Here is a 16,827-nt window from a genome sequence, read left to right on the forward strand (position 1 = left end):
TATCACTCAGGACAACAGGTGCACCACAGAAATCAGGAGGAGGATTGCTCTAGCTAAACAAGCCTTCAGTATCAGTATCAGTATCAAGAAACAGCTTTTGACAAGCAGGAACATTAACATTAAAATTAGGAAAGAATTTGCCAAAATGTTTGTGTGGAGTGTTTTGTTGTATGGTTGCAAAACATGGGTCTTAGCAAAACAGGATTTAAAACGCCTGGAAGCAATGGAAATGTGGATATGGAGGAGTATGCTGAAAATTAGTTGGACAGAGAAAAAGTCAAACAATAGGGTCCTTAAGGAAATAAACGAAACAAGGGATTTGATCAACACTGTAGAAAAGAGGAAAACCAAATTCCTTGGCCACACACTTCGACATAACACATTCCTCACGACTCTGATGGAAGGGAAAGTTCTGGGTAAGGAGGGAAGAGGAAGGCCGAGGAAGAAGTATCTGGATTCCGTGATGGACAGGCTGAATGTTGACCTGAAAGGCTCAGCAGATGAGAGACAAATGTGGTTGCAGCGACAAGGCCTTGCCTTTTGGATATGAATGAATGAATGGCATGGCTTTTGAGAAAATACGCAGATTACGGATGTAGCCTATTGTTCCAGAATAGCTCTCAACTGTGACCTACTCTGGGGGTTATGAACCCCTAGTGGAGGTGTGATTGATCGAAAGCGACTGATATCGGGGTTGTAGTGTCACTCCATATTTCAGTCCCCAGAGTCGAGTGTTCCAGCAAGACCTGGCACACATTTGACTTACTATGTAGGATGTGATACATCCTAGCACACCTAGGGTTGGGGGATGGCATATAAAAATAACGAAAAGTAAGCGATATTAATGTCTATATGTTTCTGAGATGAATTTTGACTTTCTAGATAGCATTTACCGAGCTCGAAAGCTGCAGTCGCTTAAGTGCGGCCAGTATCCAGTAATCGAGAGATAGTGGGTTCGAGCCCCACTGTCGGCAGCCCTGAAGATGGTTTTCCCTGGTTTCCCATTTTCACACAAGGCAAATGCCGGGGCTGTACCTTAATTAAGGCCACGGCCGCTTCCTTCCACTTCAGAGGTCTTTCCTATCCCATCGTCGCAATAAGACCTATCTGTGTCGGTGCGACGTAAAGCAAATAGCAAAAAAAAAAAAAATACATTTAAGCCAACGTTCAGCGTCTGTTGGGGCGGGGGTGAGTTGGATCCACAGTTTTGGGGTCACAAGGCTGATTGGTGAGAGTGTTAATGAGTGTTAGACGTAAGTGCGATAACAGAAGTGCAACGAACAGGTATAACTTGAAAATAATATCCTCTCACCGATGGTTAACTAATGCAGATATTGAGTTCGAATAATAATAATAATTATATATAATATATATAATATATTATTATAATTATATTATTACTATTATTATTATTTTCCAGTCTCCATACTGAAATACACAGTCATCTGTTTTCAACCATGTTTCAAAGTTGTAACAACCACATTGAAGTTGTTTTTAATAACGGCGGCTTTGTTGATATTTTCCAAGTGAAGTGTTTGGATACTGTGATTAAGGTTATGTGTGTGTTAATTTGTTAATATATGTGGATAAAATTAACTGTACCAACTGACAGCAGCTCGTGCGCGTCTGTGTGGATACGTAGTGTAGTAGTTCAAAATGTCACTCAAAGAGCTCCAAAACAAAGTCAATGAAGATGCCGACGAAACATCGGAAGATGAGGAAAATATTCCCACAATGTGTTCGAACTTAATGACCATGATGCGAGTACTAAGTGACAAACTTTCAAGCGAAATTTCGCAAGCCAGCTCAGTTTTAACCGCATAGATAGCACAAGTGTACACACAGGTCTGTAATGTAGAACAGGGCCTACAATTGAACATTTCAACCGTAAATGACGACATTTCATCGCACTCGGGCACCAAGTCAAAACTGGGACAGGTTGATCAGATCGATACCAGAGTAAACCAGCTGGAAGGGGATATCTTGGACTTCAAGGAAGGGGTGAAAATCTACTTCTCCGGCATAAAACAATAGGTTGAGGAGAGGATTTCTAACATTGGGGGGAGCTTTGAAGGCCGTATATCTGCCGTTTAGGGAAATCTTAGGAGCCGTATTTCTGCTGTTGAAGGAAGGATAAAGAAACCGGATTTCGACCATCAAGGGAGAAGTGCAGAACATAAGGGAAAACATCCTTCATGCAGTAGAAAATGGATTGATTCAAACAGGACATATCGCCACACCTCCAACCTCGTCAAACCCAACCGGCAATACAGGACACCTTGACCTGAAGGAGATTATAGAGAGCCTTCCGGAATTCCACGGGCGACTGGAGGAGAACCCTACTAGCTTCGACGAGGGATCGGTCAACCTATTAAGAAGGACTAATTTACTAGATGACATCTTCGTGCAAATCATCACACCACGATTAAAGGGGCAAGCTGCTACTTGATAGAACAACTTGAAGGGATTAAATCTAAACTGGACGGACTTCAAGAGGAAATTCCTCGCTAGGTTTAATTACGAAGGGGTGAAGAGCTCCGTGAAAAGGAAGCTACTGACTGAAGCACAACCCACTGACATGAGAGCTAGCCCCTTCGTCGTACAGAAGTACCAACTCTTCAAAAGTCTGCACTCGGAAGGAAGCGGAAACGAGATCTTACCAGATATCACAGAGCGACTCCGCGATAAGATTCGACCCCTAGTAAAAGTATCACAAAAGAGATCCTTTGATGATATATCATCACCCAGCTGGAGGTGGAACATAAGAGCAAAGCTACGGAAGAGCCTAGTGCAGTTAGGAAATGTTACCAATGTGGAAGAGCGGGACACCTGGAGAACAAATGCCTAGCCTTGACGTCGGAAAACTAGGTCCGGCCCATTCTGGATTGAGGGAGGATGGGACCTGGAACAGGAATGCGCCTCAAGACCTGACAGATAATCAACCCTGGTCAAGTAGGAGAGGGATTGGTCAGATATTGAGTAGAATACGCCAACCCCGCCCAGTTATCATCTTAAGGATTGGCAACGAGAATTTTTCAGCCATACTAGACAGCCAAGGAAGCCATTCACTTGTCAACGGGTCTGTTGCCAGATTACTACCACCTATGAAGTCTCACTACCTCGGAAGTGTAGTGGGAGCAGTGGACGGGTAACCTACTCCATCCAAGGACAGACTCACCTAACCGCTAAATGCATGAACATGCCTATTATAATTGTGGTTGCAGTGATCCAGAACCTGATACCTGACATCATATTAGGTCATGACTTTCTGGTGGAATACAAGGTGATCCTAGATTATGCAGCTCATGAAGTCTTTTTGGCAAAAGACAGATGTCTGAGGGTCGCCTGGCACGATGAAAATCTCCGGACTCACAAGGATACAGAAGTTGACATAAACCTGGGAGATGTCCAGTTAACACATCTTCGACCGAGTGAACACATCTTAAAGGACCTTCCGAAAGTCATCACCAATAAAATAGAACGGACTACCACGGTAACGCACACCACTGCATGCAGCGCTTCCTCACCTGTCAAGCAACGTCCATATCCAGTTAACCCGAATAAGCGCAACTTCGTCATCCAGAAGAATCAAGAGATGGAAGGGCAAGATCTGTTGGGCTTCACCTATCGTCCTACTGAAGAAAAAGAATGAGGAGTCTGGACTGTGTGTGGACCTCTGCAGGTTGAACGAGAAGAGCGTTGCCTGTCCTGAAAGACTCGCTGAAACAAGTAAGTGGGTCTAGGATTTTCAGCACGCTGGATCTCAACTTCGGATACTGGCAAGTGGAGGTCGAGGAAAGTTCTAGACCACTGACCACTTTCTTGACACCGAGAGGATTGTACCAGTTTGCAGTAATGCCTTTCGGATTGAAGAATGCTCCTGCTACCTTCATGCGACTGATGGATAAGGTATTATCAGGATATGTTGGAGATTTTGGCCAAGTGTATCTCGACAACATTTGAATTCACAGCAAGAATTTTCAAGAAAACCTTGTACATCTGAGGAAAATGCTGGAACGGCTGAAGATTCATGAACTGACTTGCCAACTGGAGAAGTGCTTATTCGCCCAGTCCCAAATGGAATATCTTTGCCATGTCCTAACCTCTGAAGGCTTAGAAAGGCAACCGGAGAAGAATCGAGCTATCGAAGAAGCTGAACGCCCGCAGACCAGGCGACAAGTACGTCAGTTCCTTGGCTTGTGTGGATGGTATAGCATCTTTGTGTCACACTTTGAAGAGAAGGCTATACCACTAATGATCTACTCCATAACAACCGCCCGTTCCCATGGACGAGCAAGGAAGTTATTCCATGGCATTAAGGCTGCGATATGCAGCGCTCCCGGTCTAGCCCATCCCGACCCTCAACAGAAGATGTGCCTGCATACGGACGATGCGACTCCGGCTTAGTAGCAGTGTTATTCCAAGAGAGGAGTGATGGCGGAAGGGTCATCGTCGAGTATGCCAGCAAGAAGCTATCTCCCACCGAACAACACTTCTGTACTGCCGAGAAGGAAGCCTTGGCGTGGCGAGGGAAGTGGACAAATTCAGAAGCTACTTGGAGGTAAGAAAAGTCCAGCTCTACACGGATAACGCCGCTCTAAAATGGTTGAACTCGGTCCCTGGCTCAAAATCTAAATTGATGCGATGGGCTCTTAATCGTATAATTTGATTTCGATGTGTGTCAGATCCCAAGGCCGACGAACATAGGAGCAGACAGCTTATCTAGGCACCAGGCGATGGAACCTGGAGCTAGGAGCACCATTGTCGAGAGAGAGTTCCAACAAAAACACCAGAGTGAGCCTAAGGAACCTTTCCTTATGACCACCAAGAAGGAACTTGATCTGGGAGTGATCAGACAGTGGCAGGAACAAGACAAGCCCTGTAGGACTATGACGCAGTGGATTAGGAGACAGCACACCGATAGTCGACTTGCCCCAAGGGAATTCAAGATGTCCTACAAGAACTTCCGTGTTGACGGAGGACTCTTGATGTACAGGTCGCACCTCTCCGACACGCCTCAAGTAGTGGCGATCCCCAGACAGCACACGACGGACATCCTCGAGAAGTTTCACGACAACACCGAAGCCGGACATCCAGGAGGCGAAGAGATATACCAGTCCATCCGACGAAGATTCTTCTGGGTCAACATCCGGAGAGACATCCCGGACTACGTGAAGGGGTGCTACATCTGTGGCTGCACCAAGGCGAGCAACAGTAAAGCAGATTCCAGTCTACGAGGTAGACGGCCACAACGCCCGTGGGAGGTCATAGCCCTGGACTTGATGGGTCCTTACCCTAGAACACCGCGGGGTAAAAGAGGACTCCGAGTAATCACTGACCTCTTCACAAGATGGATTGAGGCCTTTCCGATACTTGAAGCAATAACGGTATGCATCAACAGCCTGCTACAAGACGAGGTTTTCAGCAGCTACGGTTATCCAAGGTGCATTCTGTCAGACAACGGGAGTTAGTTCACGTCGAGGAAGTGGCAGCAAATGATGACGGAATTGGGTGTGGAGGACTGGACCACCCCTATCTAAACCCAAGGATAAATCCAACGAAACGACGGAACCAGGAGCTGAAAAGGATGCTACGAGTCCACCTGATAGACAAGGAACATCGACTGTGGGACCGTCAGATACCGCAGTCACTCTTTGCCCTGCGATGACGCATCAACCATGTCACCAGCTATTCTCCAGCAGAGCTGTTTCTTGGCCTACAGCTGTACGTCACCGGGGATTTGGAGATTCGTCCACCACCCACTTCGGGCCAAGATGATGCAGCTGTATCCCTGGCGGAGTGGCAGCAGCAGCAGAACATCAAGGAGAAGCAAGCTTTGGTCGAGAAGAGACCCCTTGCCCAGGCCAAGGCTCAAGATGTCGAAGAGACCCAGATCTTCCTACCAGTCCAACAAGTACTGCGACATAACCACCCAGCCAGTAATAAGATTGGAGGGTTTCACGCAGGTCTCGCACATAAATGGGTTGGTCCCATCGAGGTGGATAAACAGCTGGGCCATGGGGTCTACTTACTGAAGACCAACCCTCCTGTCAAGGTCCAAGCATCGGAGTTGCAGCGAGTCACCCATCCGTTGCGCATCCAGAGTAAGCCTGGAGGATCCGTGGGGATTTTATTACCTGTTCCCCTATCGGGCGCGTCGCAGATGGCGGATAGGGGGCCCTCCAAGACTTGTCTGTAGGGTCTGAAGGAAATAAAATACCCTCTCGCTGAACAAAAACAGGTATTGCCAGGAAACGTCTTGAGGCATTGTGATTGTTACTAGCCCAAGTCAAGGCTTGGAAGTGGAGGCCTCGCCCACACATGCTAGAGAGGCATCCATGGTTCCTATACATGGGAGAAACGGTGGTTCAGGTGAAATGGGGCTGGTGATTGAGGTGAAGACTCACTGCGGGGTGCTGGAACCAACACATCACTTAGCTCTACGTAGCCTGGACGAACCACGGGTTGGGAAAGGGGCGATTCCAACCTAGTGGGAAAAGTCATAGCTGTGAACTCAGTCATGACAATGCCAAGTGGAGACCACGTGAGTGGGCCTACTGAAGGGGGAACAAACCTGGCTAGGTTCGGGCCAGGGGCGGACCGCTGGATGGACGACTGAGGGGCGTGGTCTCTGCTACGGAGAGCCTCAGTTGCGGAAAGACAATGTTTGGCTGTATGCCTCACCACGAATGGTGATAACGACGTTCAGGACCCTAGAAGGGGCCGAAGTACTATGATTGATTGAAATATGGATGCTTATGAAGAACCAATTTCAAAAACTTCGTCATCAAGGGAAGCCATCGAAGCTCCAGTAGAGCAGATCTGAGAGCAAGCCAAGATGAAAAAATGGAGACAGAAGTCCAAATTGGACAGGCTGTCGTCGAGTCAAAACAAGAAATGGTAACAGAAGCTCCAGTAGAGCAGATTGCTACCACAAGCGAACCAGAAACGTCCGTAGAGACAGAACTGAAGATTTCTGCATCGAAAATCAACAGATTGCATATCGACAGACCACCTCGCAACAGTGCATATTACAAGGAAAGGAAGAGAGTGAGGAAGGAAGCCAAAATAGCGGCTGGAATTTGGACCAACAAGAAGCCAAGGAACAGGGATTGGCGAGAGGCTATCCCTCCGACTACTTCCAAAAGGCCAAGGTCGGGGGATAGTACGCCATCAAGTTCGGCTACAAAACCGCCCACCAAGAAACAGGAAGAAGAGACTGTAATGTTCTTTTCGGAAAGACTAACTTCAATCAAGGTAGCATTAAAACCTAAAATCTTTCCAGACAGGAAACTGAAGGAGGAAGACGTGAAAGAACTTTCATCTCTTCTGATAGCGCATATGAAACCGCTGTCGGACGGATGCCTTCCAGGCTTCCTCGAGTCTCCAAGGCTCAAACGTGGAGGAATGGTACTGATCTGTGCAAATCCAGAAACCGAAAGCTGGCTGGAACAGACAGTCACCAATTGCAACCCTTAGAAAGGGGAGAATTTGGAGGTGGCAGAAGCCAGGAAGGTGCTGAATACTAGAAAGATCATCACCAAGTTTCCTCCTCCATATGAAAAGATGAAGGTTGATGCTGTCTTGTCTGGATTCATCAGTATGACACCAAACTTCCAACGAAAGTGTGGAGAGTGTTGAATACGACAACCATTAATGACACGGGAAGGACAATTGTTTTGGCCCTTAATGAAAGAGATTTTTAAGAGCTCAAGAAGAGAGGCCTTAAGGCCAAGCTCGGACTTGGGCAGATCAGATTTTAAATAAGGTAAAACAAAACCTAGCGTTGGCAAGGATGGTACTGAAAGTTCTACAGGCCAACCTACAACATAAAAAATCAGCTGTGGCCAATTTCGTCAGGAAGTTCAAGTCCGAGGCTATCGATGTGGCTCTTATAAAAGAACCATGGGCAGTTAAGGGCAGAGTAGCAAGACTGGTAGAATCTGGAGGTAAGCTAATGTACGATGCTACATCGTATATGCCTAGAACATGTTTACTTGTGAGCAGAAAACTAAAACGTCTTCTGTTGCAGGAACATTATAGTGGCGTCCAAGATAAAACTTAGAAATACGGAAGTTCCCAGAGAAATTACCATGTTGTTGTTTGAGTCATCAGTCCATAGACTGGTTTGATGCAGCCCTCCATGCCACCATATCCTGTGCTAACCTTTTCATTTCTACGTAACTATTGCATCCTACATCTGCTCTAATCTGCTTGTCATATTCATACCTTGTCTATCCCTATCGTTCTTACTACCTACACTTCCTTCAAAAACCAACTGAACAAGTCCGGGGTGTCTTAAGATGTCTCCTATCATTCTATCCCTTCTTCTCGTCAAATTTAGCCAAATCAATCTCCTCTCACCAATTCGATTCAGTATCTCTTCATTCGTGATTCGATCTATCCATCTCACCTTCAGCATTCTTCTGTAACACTACATTTCAAAAGCTTCTATTCTCTTTCTTTCTGAGCTAGTTATCGTCCATGTTTCACTTCCATACAATGCCACGCTCCACACGAAAGTCTTCAAAAACATTTTTCTAATTCCAATATCAATGTTTGAAGTGAGCAAATTTCTTTTCTTAAGAAAGCTCTTCCTTGCTTGTGCTAGTCTGCATTTTATGTCCTCCTTACTTCTGCCATCGTTAGTTATTTTACTACCCTAGTAACAATATTCATTCACTTCCTTTAAGACTTAATTTCCTAATTTAATATTTCCTGCATCACCTGCCTTCGTTCGACTGCACTCCATTACTTTTGTTTCGGACTTATTTATTTTCATCTTGTACTCCTTACCCAAGACTTCATCCATACCATTCAGCAACTTCTCGAGATCTTCTGCAGTCTCAGATAAAATAACAATATCATCGGCAAATCTCAAGGTTTTGATTTCCTCTCCTTGGACTGTGATTCCCTTTCCAAATTTCTCCTTGATTTCCTTTACTGCCTGCTCTGTGTAAACATTGAAAAGGAGAGGGGACAAACTGCAGCCTTGCCTCACTCTTTTCTGGATTGCTGCTTCTTTTTCAAAGCCCTCGATTCTTATCACTGCAGACTGATTTTTATACAGATTGTAGATAATTCTTCGTTCTCGGTATCTGATCCCTATCATCTTCAGAATCATAAATAGCTTGGTCCAATCAACATTATCGAATGCCTTTTCTAGATCTACGAATGCCATGTACGTGGGCTTGTCCTTCTTAATTCGATCCTCTAAGATCAGACGTAAAGTCAGGATTGCTTCACGTGTTCCTACATTTCTTCTGAAGCCAAATTGATCTTCTCCCAACTCAGCTTCAACTTGTTTTTCCATTCTTCTGTAAATAATACGTGTTAAAATTTTGCAGGCATGAGATACTAAACTAATGGTGCGGTAGTTTTCACACCTGTCAGCACCGGCTTTCTTAGGAATAGGTATAACAACATTCTGCCGAAAATCGGATGGGACTTCTCCTGTCTCGTACATCTTGCACACTAAATGAAATAACCTTGCCATGCTGGTTTCTCCTAAGGCAGTCAGTTATTCAGAGGGAATGTCATCAATTCCAGGTGCCTTCTTCCTATTTAGGTCACTCACAGCTCTGTCAAACTCTGACCTCAAAACTGGGTCTCCCATTTCATCAGCATCAACAGACTCTTCATGTTCCAGAACCAAATTATCTACATCTTTATCTTTATACAACTGTTGGATATGCTCCTACCATCTTTCTGCTTTTTCTTCCTTCCCTAGAAGTGGCTTTCCATCTGAGCTCTTAATATTCATACACCTAGATTTCCTTTCTCCTAAGGTTTCCTTGATTTTCCTGTATGCAGCATCTACCTTTCCCAGGACCATACAGCCTTCGACATCCTTGCACTTCTCCTTCAGCCATTCTTCCTTAGCTACCTTGCACTTTCTATCCACTTCATTCTTTAATCGCCTGTATTCTTTTCTGTCCTCTTCGTTTCTAGCATTCTTGTATTTTCGTCGTTCATCAATCAGATCTAGTATCTCCTGAGTTACCCACTGATTCTTAGTTGATCTTTTCTTCCTTCCTAACATTTCTTCAGCAGCCCTGCTAACTTCATTTTTCATGACTCTCCACTCTTCCTCTAAAGTGTTTCCTTCAGCCTTTTCATTTAGTCCTAGTGCAAAATGTTCCTTGAAACAATCCCTCACACTCTTTTCTTTCAACTTGTCTAGATCCCATCTTTTTGCATTCTTTCCTTTCTTCAATTTCTTCAACTTCAGATGGCATTTCATGACCGACAAGTTGTGGTCAGAGTCCACGTCTGCTCCTGGGAAGGTTTTGCATTCCAACACCTGGTTTCTGAATCTCTGCCTAATCATAATGAAGTCTATTTGATACCTTCCAGTGTTTCCAGGTCTCGTCCACGTATACAGCCGTCGTTTGTGGTGTTTGAACCAAGTATTGGCAAGGACTAAATTATGATCAGTGCAGAATTCAACCAGCCGACTTCCTCTTTCGTTCCTTTGTTCCAATCCAAATTCTCCTACTGTACTACCTTCTCTTCCTTGGCCTACCACTGCATTCCAGTCTCCCATCACAATTAGATTCTCGTCACCTTTTACATATTGTATTAAATCTTCTATCTCCTCATACATACTTTCGATTTCATCATCAGCCGCTGAACTAGTAGGCATATAGACCTGCACGACTGTGGTGGGCATTGGTTTGGTGTCTATCTTGACGACAATAATTCTTTCACTATGCTGGTCGTAGTAGCTTACCCGCTGCCCTATTTTCTTATTCATTATTAAAGCAACTCCTGCATTTCCCCTGTTTGATTTTGTGTTGATAATTCGGTAGCCGCCTGACCAAAAATCTTCTTCTTCCTGCCAACGTACTTCACTTATACCAACTACATCTAACTTTAGCCTATCCATCTCCCTCTTTCAGATTCTCTAACCTACCACAACGATTCAAACTTCTAACATTCCACGCCCGACTCGCAGAATGTCAGTATCCATCTTCCTGATGATCGCCCCCTCTCGTGTAGTCCCCACCCGGAGATCCGAATGGGGGACTAGTTTACCTCCGGAATATTACCATAGACTCTTCATGCCTCCCATATGACTCAACTAATATAACCCCATCAGAAGAAGTCGATAACCTAATTTGCAACGCAGAGAGGAAAGGCAAACACCTAGTCCATGGAGCAGATGCAAATTCACACCACACAGCATGGGGTAGCACTAACTGCAATGCAAGACGTGAGTCTTTATTAGAGTTTATTACTGGAACTGAGTTGACGATACTAAACCTAGGAAACAAGCCTACATTTATAAATAAAACTCGCAGGGAGGTAATAGGCATTGCACTAAGAACTAAGCATATTACAAACTTTATTAAAGACTGGAAGGTGTTGGAGGAACCATCATTGGCAGACCAACAGCACATCCAATTTGCAATAGATGCGAGACTATGTGCGATTGAGATACACAGAGAACCAAAAGGAACTAACTGGGACAGATACAGAGAAGTTCTAGGGAAGTCTGTACAAAAAATCCAACTAACGCGAGAGGACAGAAAGAATTGGATGTGGCAGTGGAACTATTAGAAGAGGCCATTATAATCTCATTCCATGACAACTGTCCTCTCAAGAAAAGAAAAACACCAATAAAGTAAGATGGTGGAACAACAAACTAGCAAAAATGATAAAAGAGGTTGGCATATTTTGTAGAATATCGTCGAGGAATGGTATGTGGGGCGTTTATCATAGGAAACTCACTAAGTATAACCTAGAGATACGGAAAGCAAAAAGAAAATCTTGGAGACTGTTCTGTAAGAAAGTGGAATCACACACGGAAACAGCAAGGCTCCAGAAGGTTCTTAAAGCAACCCATATAAGTCAAGTGGGGACACTGGAGAAACCAGATGGGTCATTTACTCAGGCGGGGAAGGACGTGCTGGAAATACTAATGGCGAGTCACTTTCCTGAGGTTGAAGAGATGACAGAAGAAGAAACGGTTGGAACAGAGACGGGAGCTCGAAGGGCAGACTGGAAGTGTACCAACAGAATAATAAAACACAACCATGTAAAATGGGCAATCGACACGTTTCACCCTAGAATGGCTCCGAGCCAGATGAGATACTTCCGACACTCCTACAGGAAGGACGGGAGATACTCGTCAATGGCCTGATGGACCTCTTCAGAGCTAGTCTAGCTTTATGCTATGTGCCGAAATCATGTTCTGAAGCTAAAGCAGTATTTATACCTAAGCTTGGAAGGGAAAACTATGCCCAAGCCAAGGCATACAGACCATTACGTTTAACCTCCTTCATGCTGAAAGCAATGGAGAAAATTCTGCATAAATATATCAGAAGAACGGTGCAACTGAAACACAGTCTGCATATAGACCTAGCAGATCCACTGAAGTAGCACTCCACCAGTTGTTTGTAAATTAGAGGAAAGCCTAGAATATAAAGAAATTGCACTGGCGGCATTTCTAGATATAGAAGGAGCCTTCAGCAATACAATCTACACCTCTCTGATCAAAGCATTGGAAAAGAGCAAGGTGAGTAAAACCGTCGTCAAATGGATTAAATCCATGTTATGCGGAAGGAAGATAAAAGCAAACCTGTTTGAAGAAACGCTGACAGTTAGAGCCACCCGAGATTGTGTTTGGGGAGGAGTTCTTTCACCTCTGCTGTGGAACCTCGTGGTGAACAAAATCATAGGTGTGCTCAACGAACAGGGTTTGTATACACAAGGATACGCAGATGACCTAATGATTGTGGTACGAGGTAAGGTGATGAGTGTTATCCAGGACCTCATGCAAAGATCGTTCAACCTTGTGGAGAACTGGTGTCGCGAAGAACAACTATCAGTCAACCCGAACAAGATGACTCTGATCTCTTTTACGAGAAGAAGAAAATTAGAGGGAAAGAGATCACTGAAACTGTGCAAGATATATATGTGTGTGGAAGAACAGGCACTGCATCTAGGTGTAGTGTTAGATAAAAATCTAACCTGGAATCCACATATAGAAAGGAACATAACCCGGGCCAAGAACTTGCTGTATGCATTAAAAGAGCCGTTGGGAAGACATGGGGCCTAAGACCATCGATGGTAATGTGGATATACACAATGATCATTAGACCGTTGATGGCCTATGCTGCAATCATCTGTGGCAAAAAGTAAGTCAAGAAAAACTCGGCAATAGATTGGATAGCCTACAGAGAATGGCATGCATAGCCATAACTGGGACTATGAGAATTATGCCGACAGAAGCCTTGAATACTTTACTAGACCTCCCATCACAATGCAATTTCATACAAGGACAGGCTAGAACGAGTTCATATAAATTGGCACAATCAGAGTGCTCTAATGTACAAAGACCCAATCTAGGACACTGTAATAAAAAAGAAGACTGGGATATCAAAAAATGGAATACTGAAAAAGAAGATGTAGCGTGGTGGACTGATGGCTCAAAGACTGGGGATAGCACAGGACGAGGTATCGCCGGGGGAAGACCTGAGAGATCAATCCAGATGAGCCTGGGCAGACACACTACAGTCTTTCAAGCTGAAATGATAGCTATCACAACATGTCTTGAAGAAAATACGAAAATGAACTTTTTCTTGATGTTTTCATCCCATATTCTGAGTCGCCTGTTCCTCTGCCATTTTGTTTTGGTGCCAAGGCTTTCTTTGGCTGCTTGTTTTAGGATGGTTGTTAGGTGTTCAACATTTTCTACTGTTGGAGTTGATTGCGTTAATTCAGCTAGTGGTTGTTGGCAGAGCCATCTAATACTAGGATCATGAAGAAATTGTACTTTGTGGAGAGAGGTTGCATTTGATTTTGTTGATTTCTTCATCTTGCTGTACCATCGAGGTTTTATTCTAATGGGGCATATTAGTACCTGTACCGTAGGAAATTATAAAAAAACACCATAGGGTCGTAATAACAATCTTATTTTACTATATATAAATGTATGCCTGTCTGTCTGTATGTATGTATGTATGTATGTATGTATGTATGTATGTATGTATGTATGTGTGTGTGTAAATGACACATCACCTCCTAAACCACTGGAGCAATTTCAATCGATATTTGAACACTTATTATTTGCTATCTGGAGACGAGCACTGTGGGGGTAAGCCACCTCTGTTTCTAATTCGGGTCTCGAAAAACTCTTGTATCTAAAACCATTTCTGCTAGTTTGAAATTGCAAATAACATAATCTAGTATTGATTTCATCCCTCTTGCTTCCCATGTGTACTTATGGCTGTCTCTATGATTGAACAAACCATTCATTACCTTTTACTGATTGTAATTGGAGCTATTCCCGTTGTTGTTACAGACTTGTTCACCAAATGTTCCAACTTTCGCATTACGTACTCTTGCATTGAAGTCACCGATCAATAAGAGATAATCATTCCTATTCATTTTATTCAAAACCTGTTTCATTTTGTAGTAGAAATCTTCATTTTCGTCTTCTTCGCCTTCTACTGGGGCAAATACTCCAATTACAGACAGGTACCCCCTAGATATTTTCAGACATTATTCGATCATTTCAGAAGGTGTAATCTGTAATGGAGGATATAAAACCATTTATGTATCATAATCATTATTCCTGCTTGTGCTTGATTTTCGGAAGTTACACCAGCGTAAAACTGTAGGTAATATTGTGTCTGTTTTGTACCTTGTAGTTTCCTTTCGGTCTCTGATATTACGGCAATTGAGATTTATTTTTTCGCCAAAATGTCGTCTAGCTGTTGCTCTTTATGAGCTGTACCTCTTACATTCCATGCGGCAAACTTTAGGATGTTTTCTTTCTTCCAGTCTTATTCATGCTGTAATAGTTCTGTTCAATCTCCAGTGTGGAAGGATTCCAAGGATGCTCCGACTCATCCTTATTGCAAATGTTGGGACTCCCCAGAACCCTAGGTCCCGATGCATTGCACAACGCAATGGTGGATTTCTCTTCCGAGCTACCACCTGGGGTAGTGCATTCTTTAAGTGGTTTTTCCATTCTGCAATTGTATTTTTGATAGACTTGAAAGCAAGGACATTTCCCCCCAACTAGTTGCTGGCAAGAAGGAGGTAGTTCAGTGGTGGGTCTCTCACCTTTCAGCTTCTGAACCAGGTGTATGGTACTGCATTTCCTCAGTACTGAGATGGAGTGGTTATACCGCCATGACTCGGTCAGGTTACTGCACCACGGGCAGGTGAGGTTGAGATGTCGGTAGGAGAGGTTATGGAATGCACATCACTACCCCTTTCTTTCCAAGAAAGATTCATCCAGTTCCTAAATAGAATTTGTGGAAAGGAGAAAACCCACCTGAAAACTGGAATAAAGCAATAGTTATACCCATTTTCAAGAAAGCTGACAAAAATTATTGTGAAAACTACATAGGCGTATGCTTACTAAATTCTGGTTATAAAATATACGCCAACATCATTAAAAATAAACTGTACAAACACTATGAGAACATTCTGGGAGAAGAACAATTCGCCTTCAGAAAGGGAAGATCTTGCTGCGATGGCTATTTCACAATGAAAATACTTCTAGAAAAACACAGGGAATTTAATGTTGAAACACATATTGCCTTTGTGGACTTCAAAAAAACTTTTGACAAAGTAAACCGCAAATGAGTTACTTAATATTCTAATATCTGACCACACCCCACAACAGATGGTACAGAACATAAGTAACCTTTACAAACATAACCTGATTTCCGTAAAAGTCAACGATAAATCATCAGAGTGGAAAACAATAAACACAGGAGTAAGACAAGGTTCCGGTCTTTCCCCTCTCCTGTTCATAATCTATATGAATGCTCTCATACTAGAATTTAGAGAAACAAGACGTGGTTTCATCCGCATTAACAGAAATCTATAGCTGGACACAATATTATCTGCAGATGACTTAGTGCTGGTCGCAACCTCAGAAGATATACATTTACCTTGCTTAATATCTCGAAAATTTCCCTATACACTTTCGTGGGGTTTGATATTAAAATTTGGACTTTTAGGAAATGTTTAAGCCCACGAAAATTTTACTCAACACTTTCTCAGGGTTTGATGTTAAAAATTAATTTGGAATTTCACGAAACTTTTAAGCCCACGAAAAATAAAGGTCATCGCTTTGGAATTAGAGATATAACTGCATGAAAAAATGTTTACACATGCATGCTCTTATTAGTAGCCACATTGGCATCACCGCACCTCATACTTCTGTCCCTCTCTGCGCAACGAAACCGTCTTCCGGGCTGCGTTCTACTCTAATATTATTGTCCTCACGATCCTATTGTTCTGTTATATGACTACACTGTGATAAGTCAAAATTCTCCAGCCTAACAGTTTATCTAGTGGCCTCGTCACTCGTCACGAGCCTCAGGATGAGGACAGTTTCGTATATCGCTTACAGTGTGATAAGTCAAATTATTCTAGCCTAACAATTTATCTGGTGGCCTCCTTAGTCCTCAGACCTGCACAGTGCGGACGATTTGAAATGTACACAAACCTCCTTCTGCAAGCGAGTCTTCTCCTGTTCAGTCTTTTGTGCCATCTCAAGTTTCCGTCTAAGCTCAACTCCTGCATTCCTCTCATATTCCAGTTCTTTCTTAAGAGCTTCTATCGTTTGGACGAAATCTGCAAGCTCATTTTGCTTCACTGCAGCTGCCGCTGAAAAAAGGCAAAGTTAAATTAACTTTAAAGTACGATTTAAATCCACACTAAGTATCTTGTTTAAGCTGGTCTACCTTTATCAAAATTGAAAAGTGTTTGATATTTACAGAATTGATTAACTTAAAGTGTGCAGGACATTCAGCTACTTACTTGAGAGTTATCTGTGATAACAAACATATCTAGGCATGT

The 16,827-nt window shown here is 43.4% G+C and overlaps 1 protein-coding gene across 3 annotated transcripts in view; it reads right to left on the bottom strand.

The window, feature by feature from the left end:
• The window catches only part of LOC136879210 (uncharacterized), a 1,250,431-nt gene that overhangs the window by 549,365 nt on the left and 684,239 nt on the right, over nucleotides 1–16,827 (bottom strand). For all 3 annotated transcript variants that reach the window (XM_067153008.2, XM_067153007.2, XM_068228965.1), the window contains one exon: nucleotides 16,475–16,635. In XM_067153008.2, the coding sequence (XP_067009109.2) occupies nucleotides 16,475–16,635 (161 nt within the window). The remainder of the gene's footprint in view (nucleotides 1–16,474; nucleotides 16,636–16,827) is intronic.

This window comes from Anabrus simplex, chromosome 8 (genome assembly GCF_040414725.1).
Source record: "Anabrus simplex isolate iqAnaSimp1 chromosome 8, ASM4041472v1, whole genome shotgun sequence".
In the NCBI taxonomy this organism is placed as follows: Eukaryota; Metazoa; Arthropoda; class Insecta; order Orthoptera; family Tettigoniidae; genus Anabrus; species Anabrus simplex.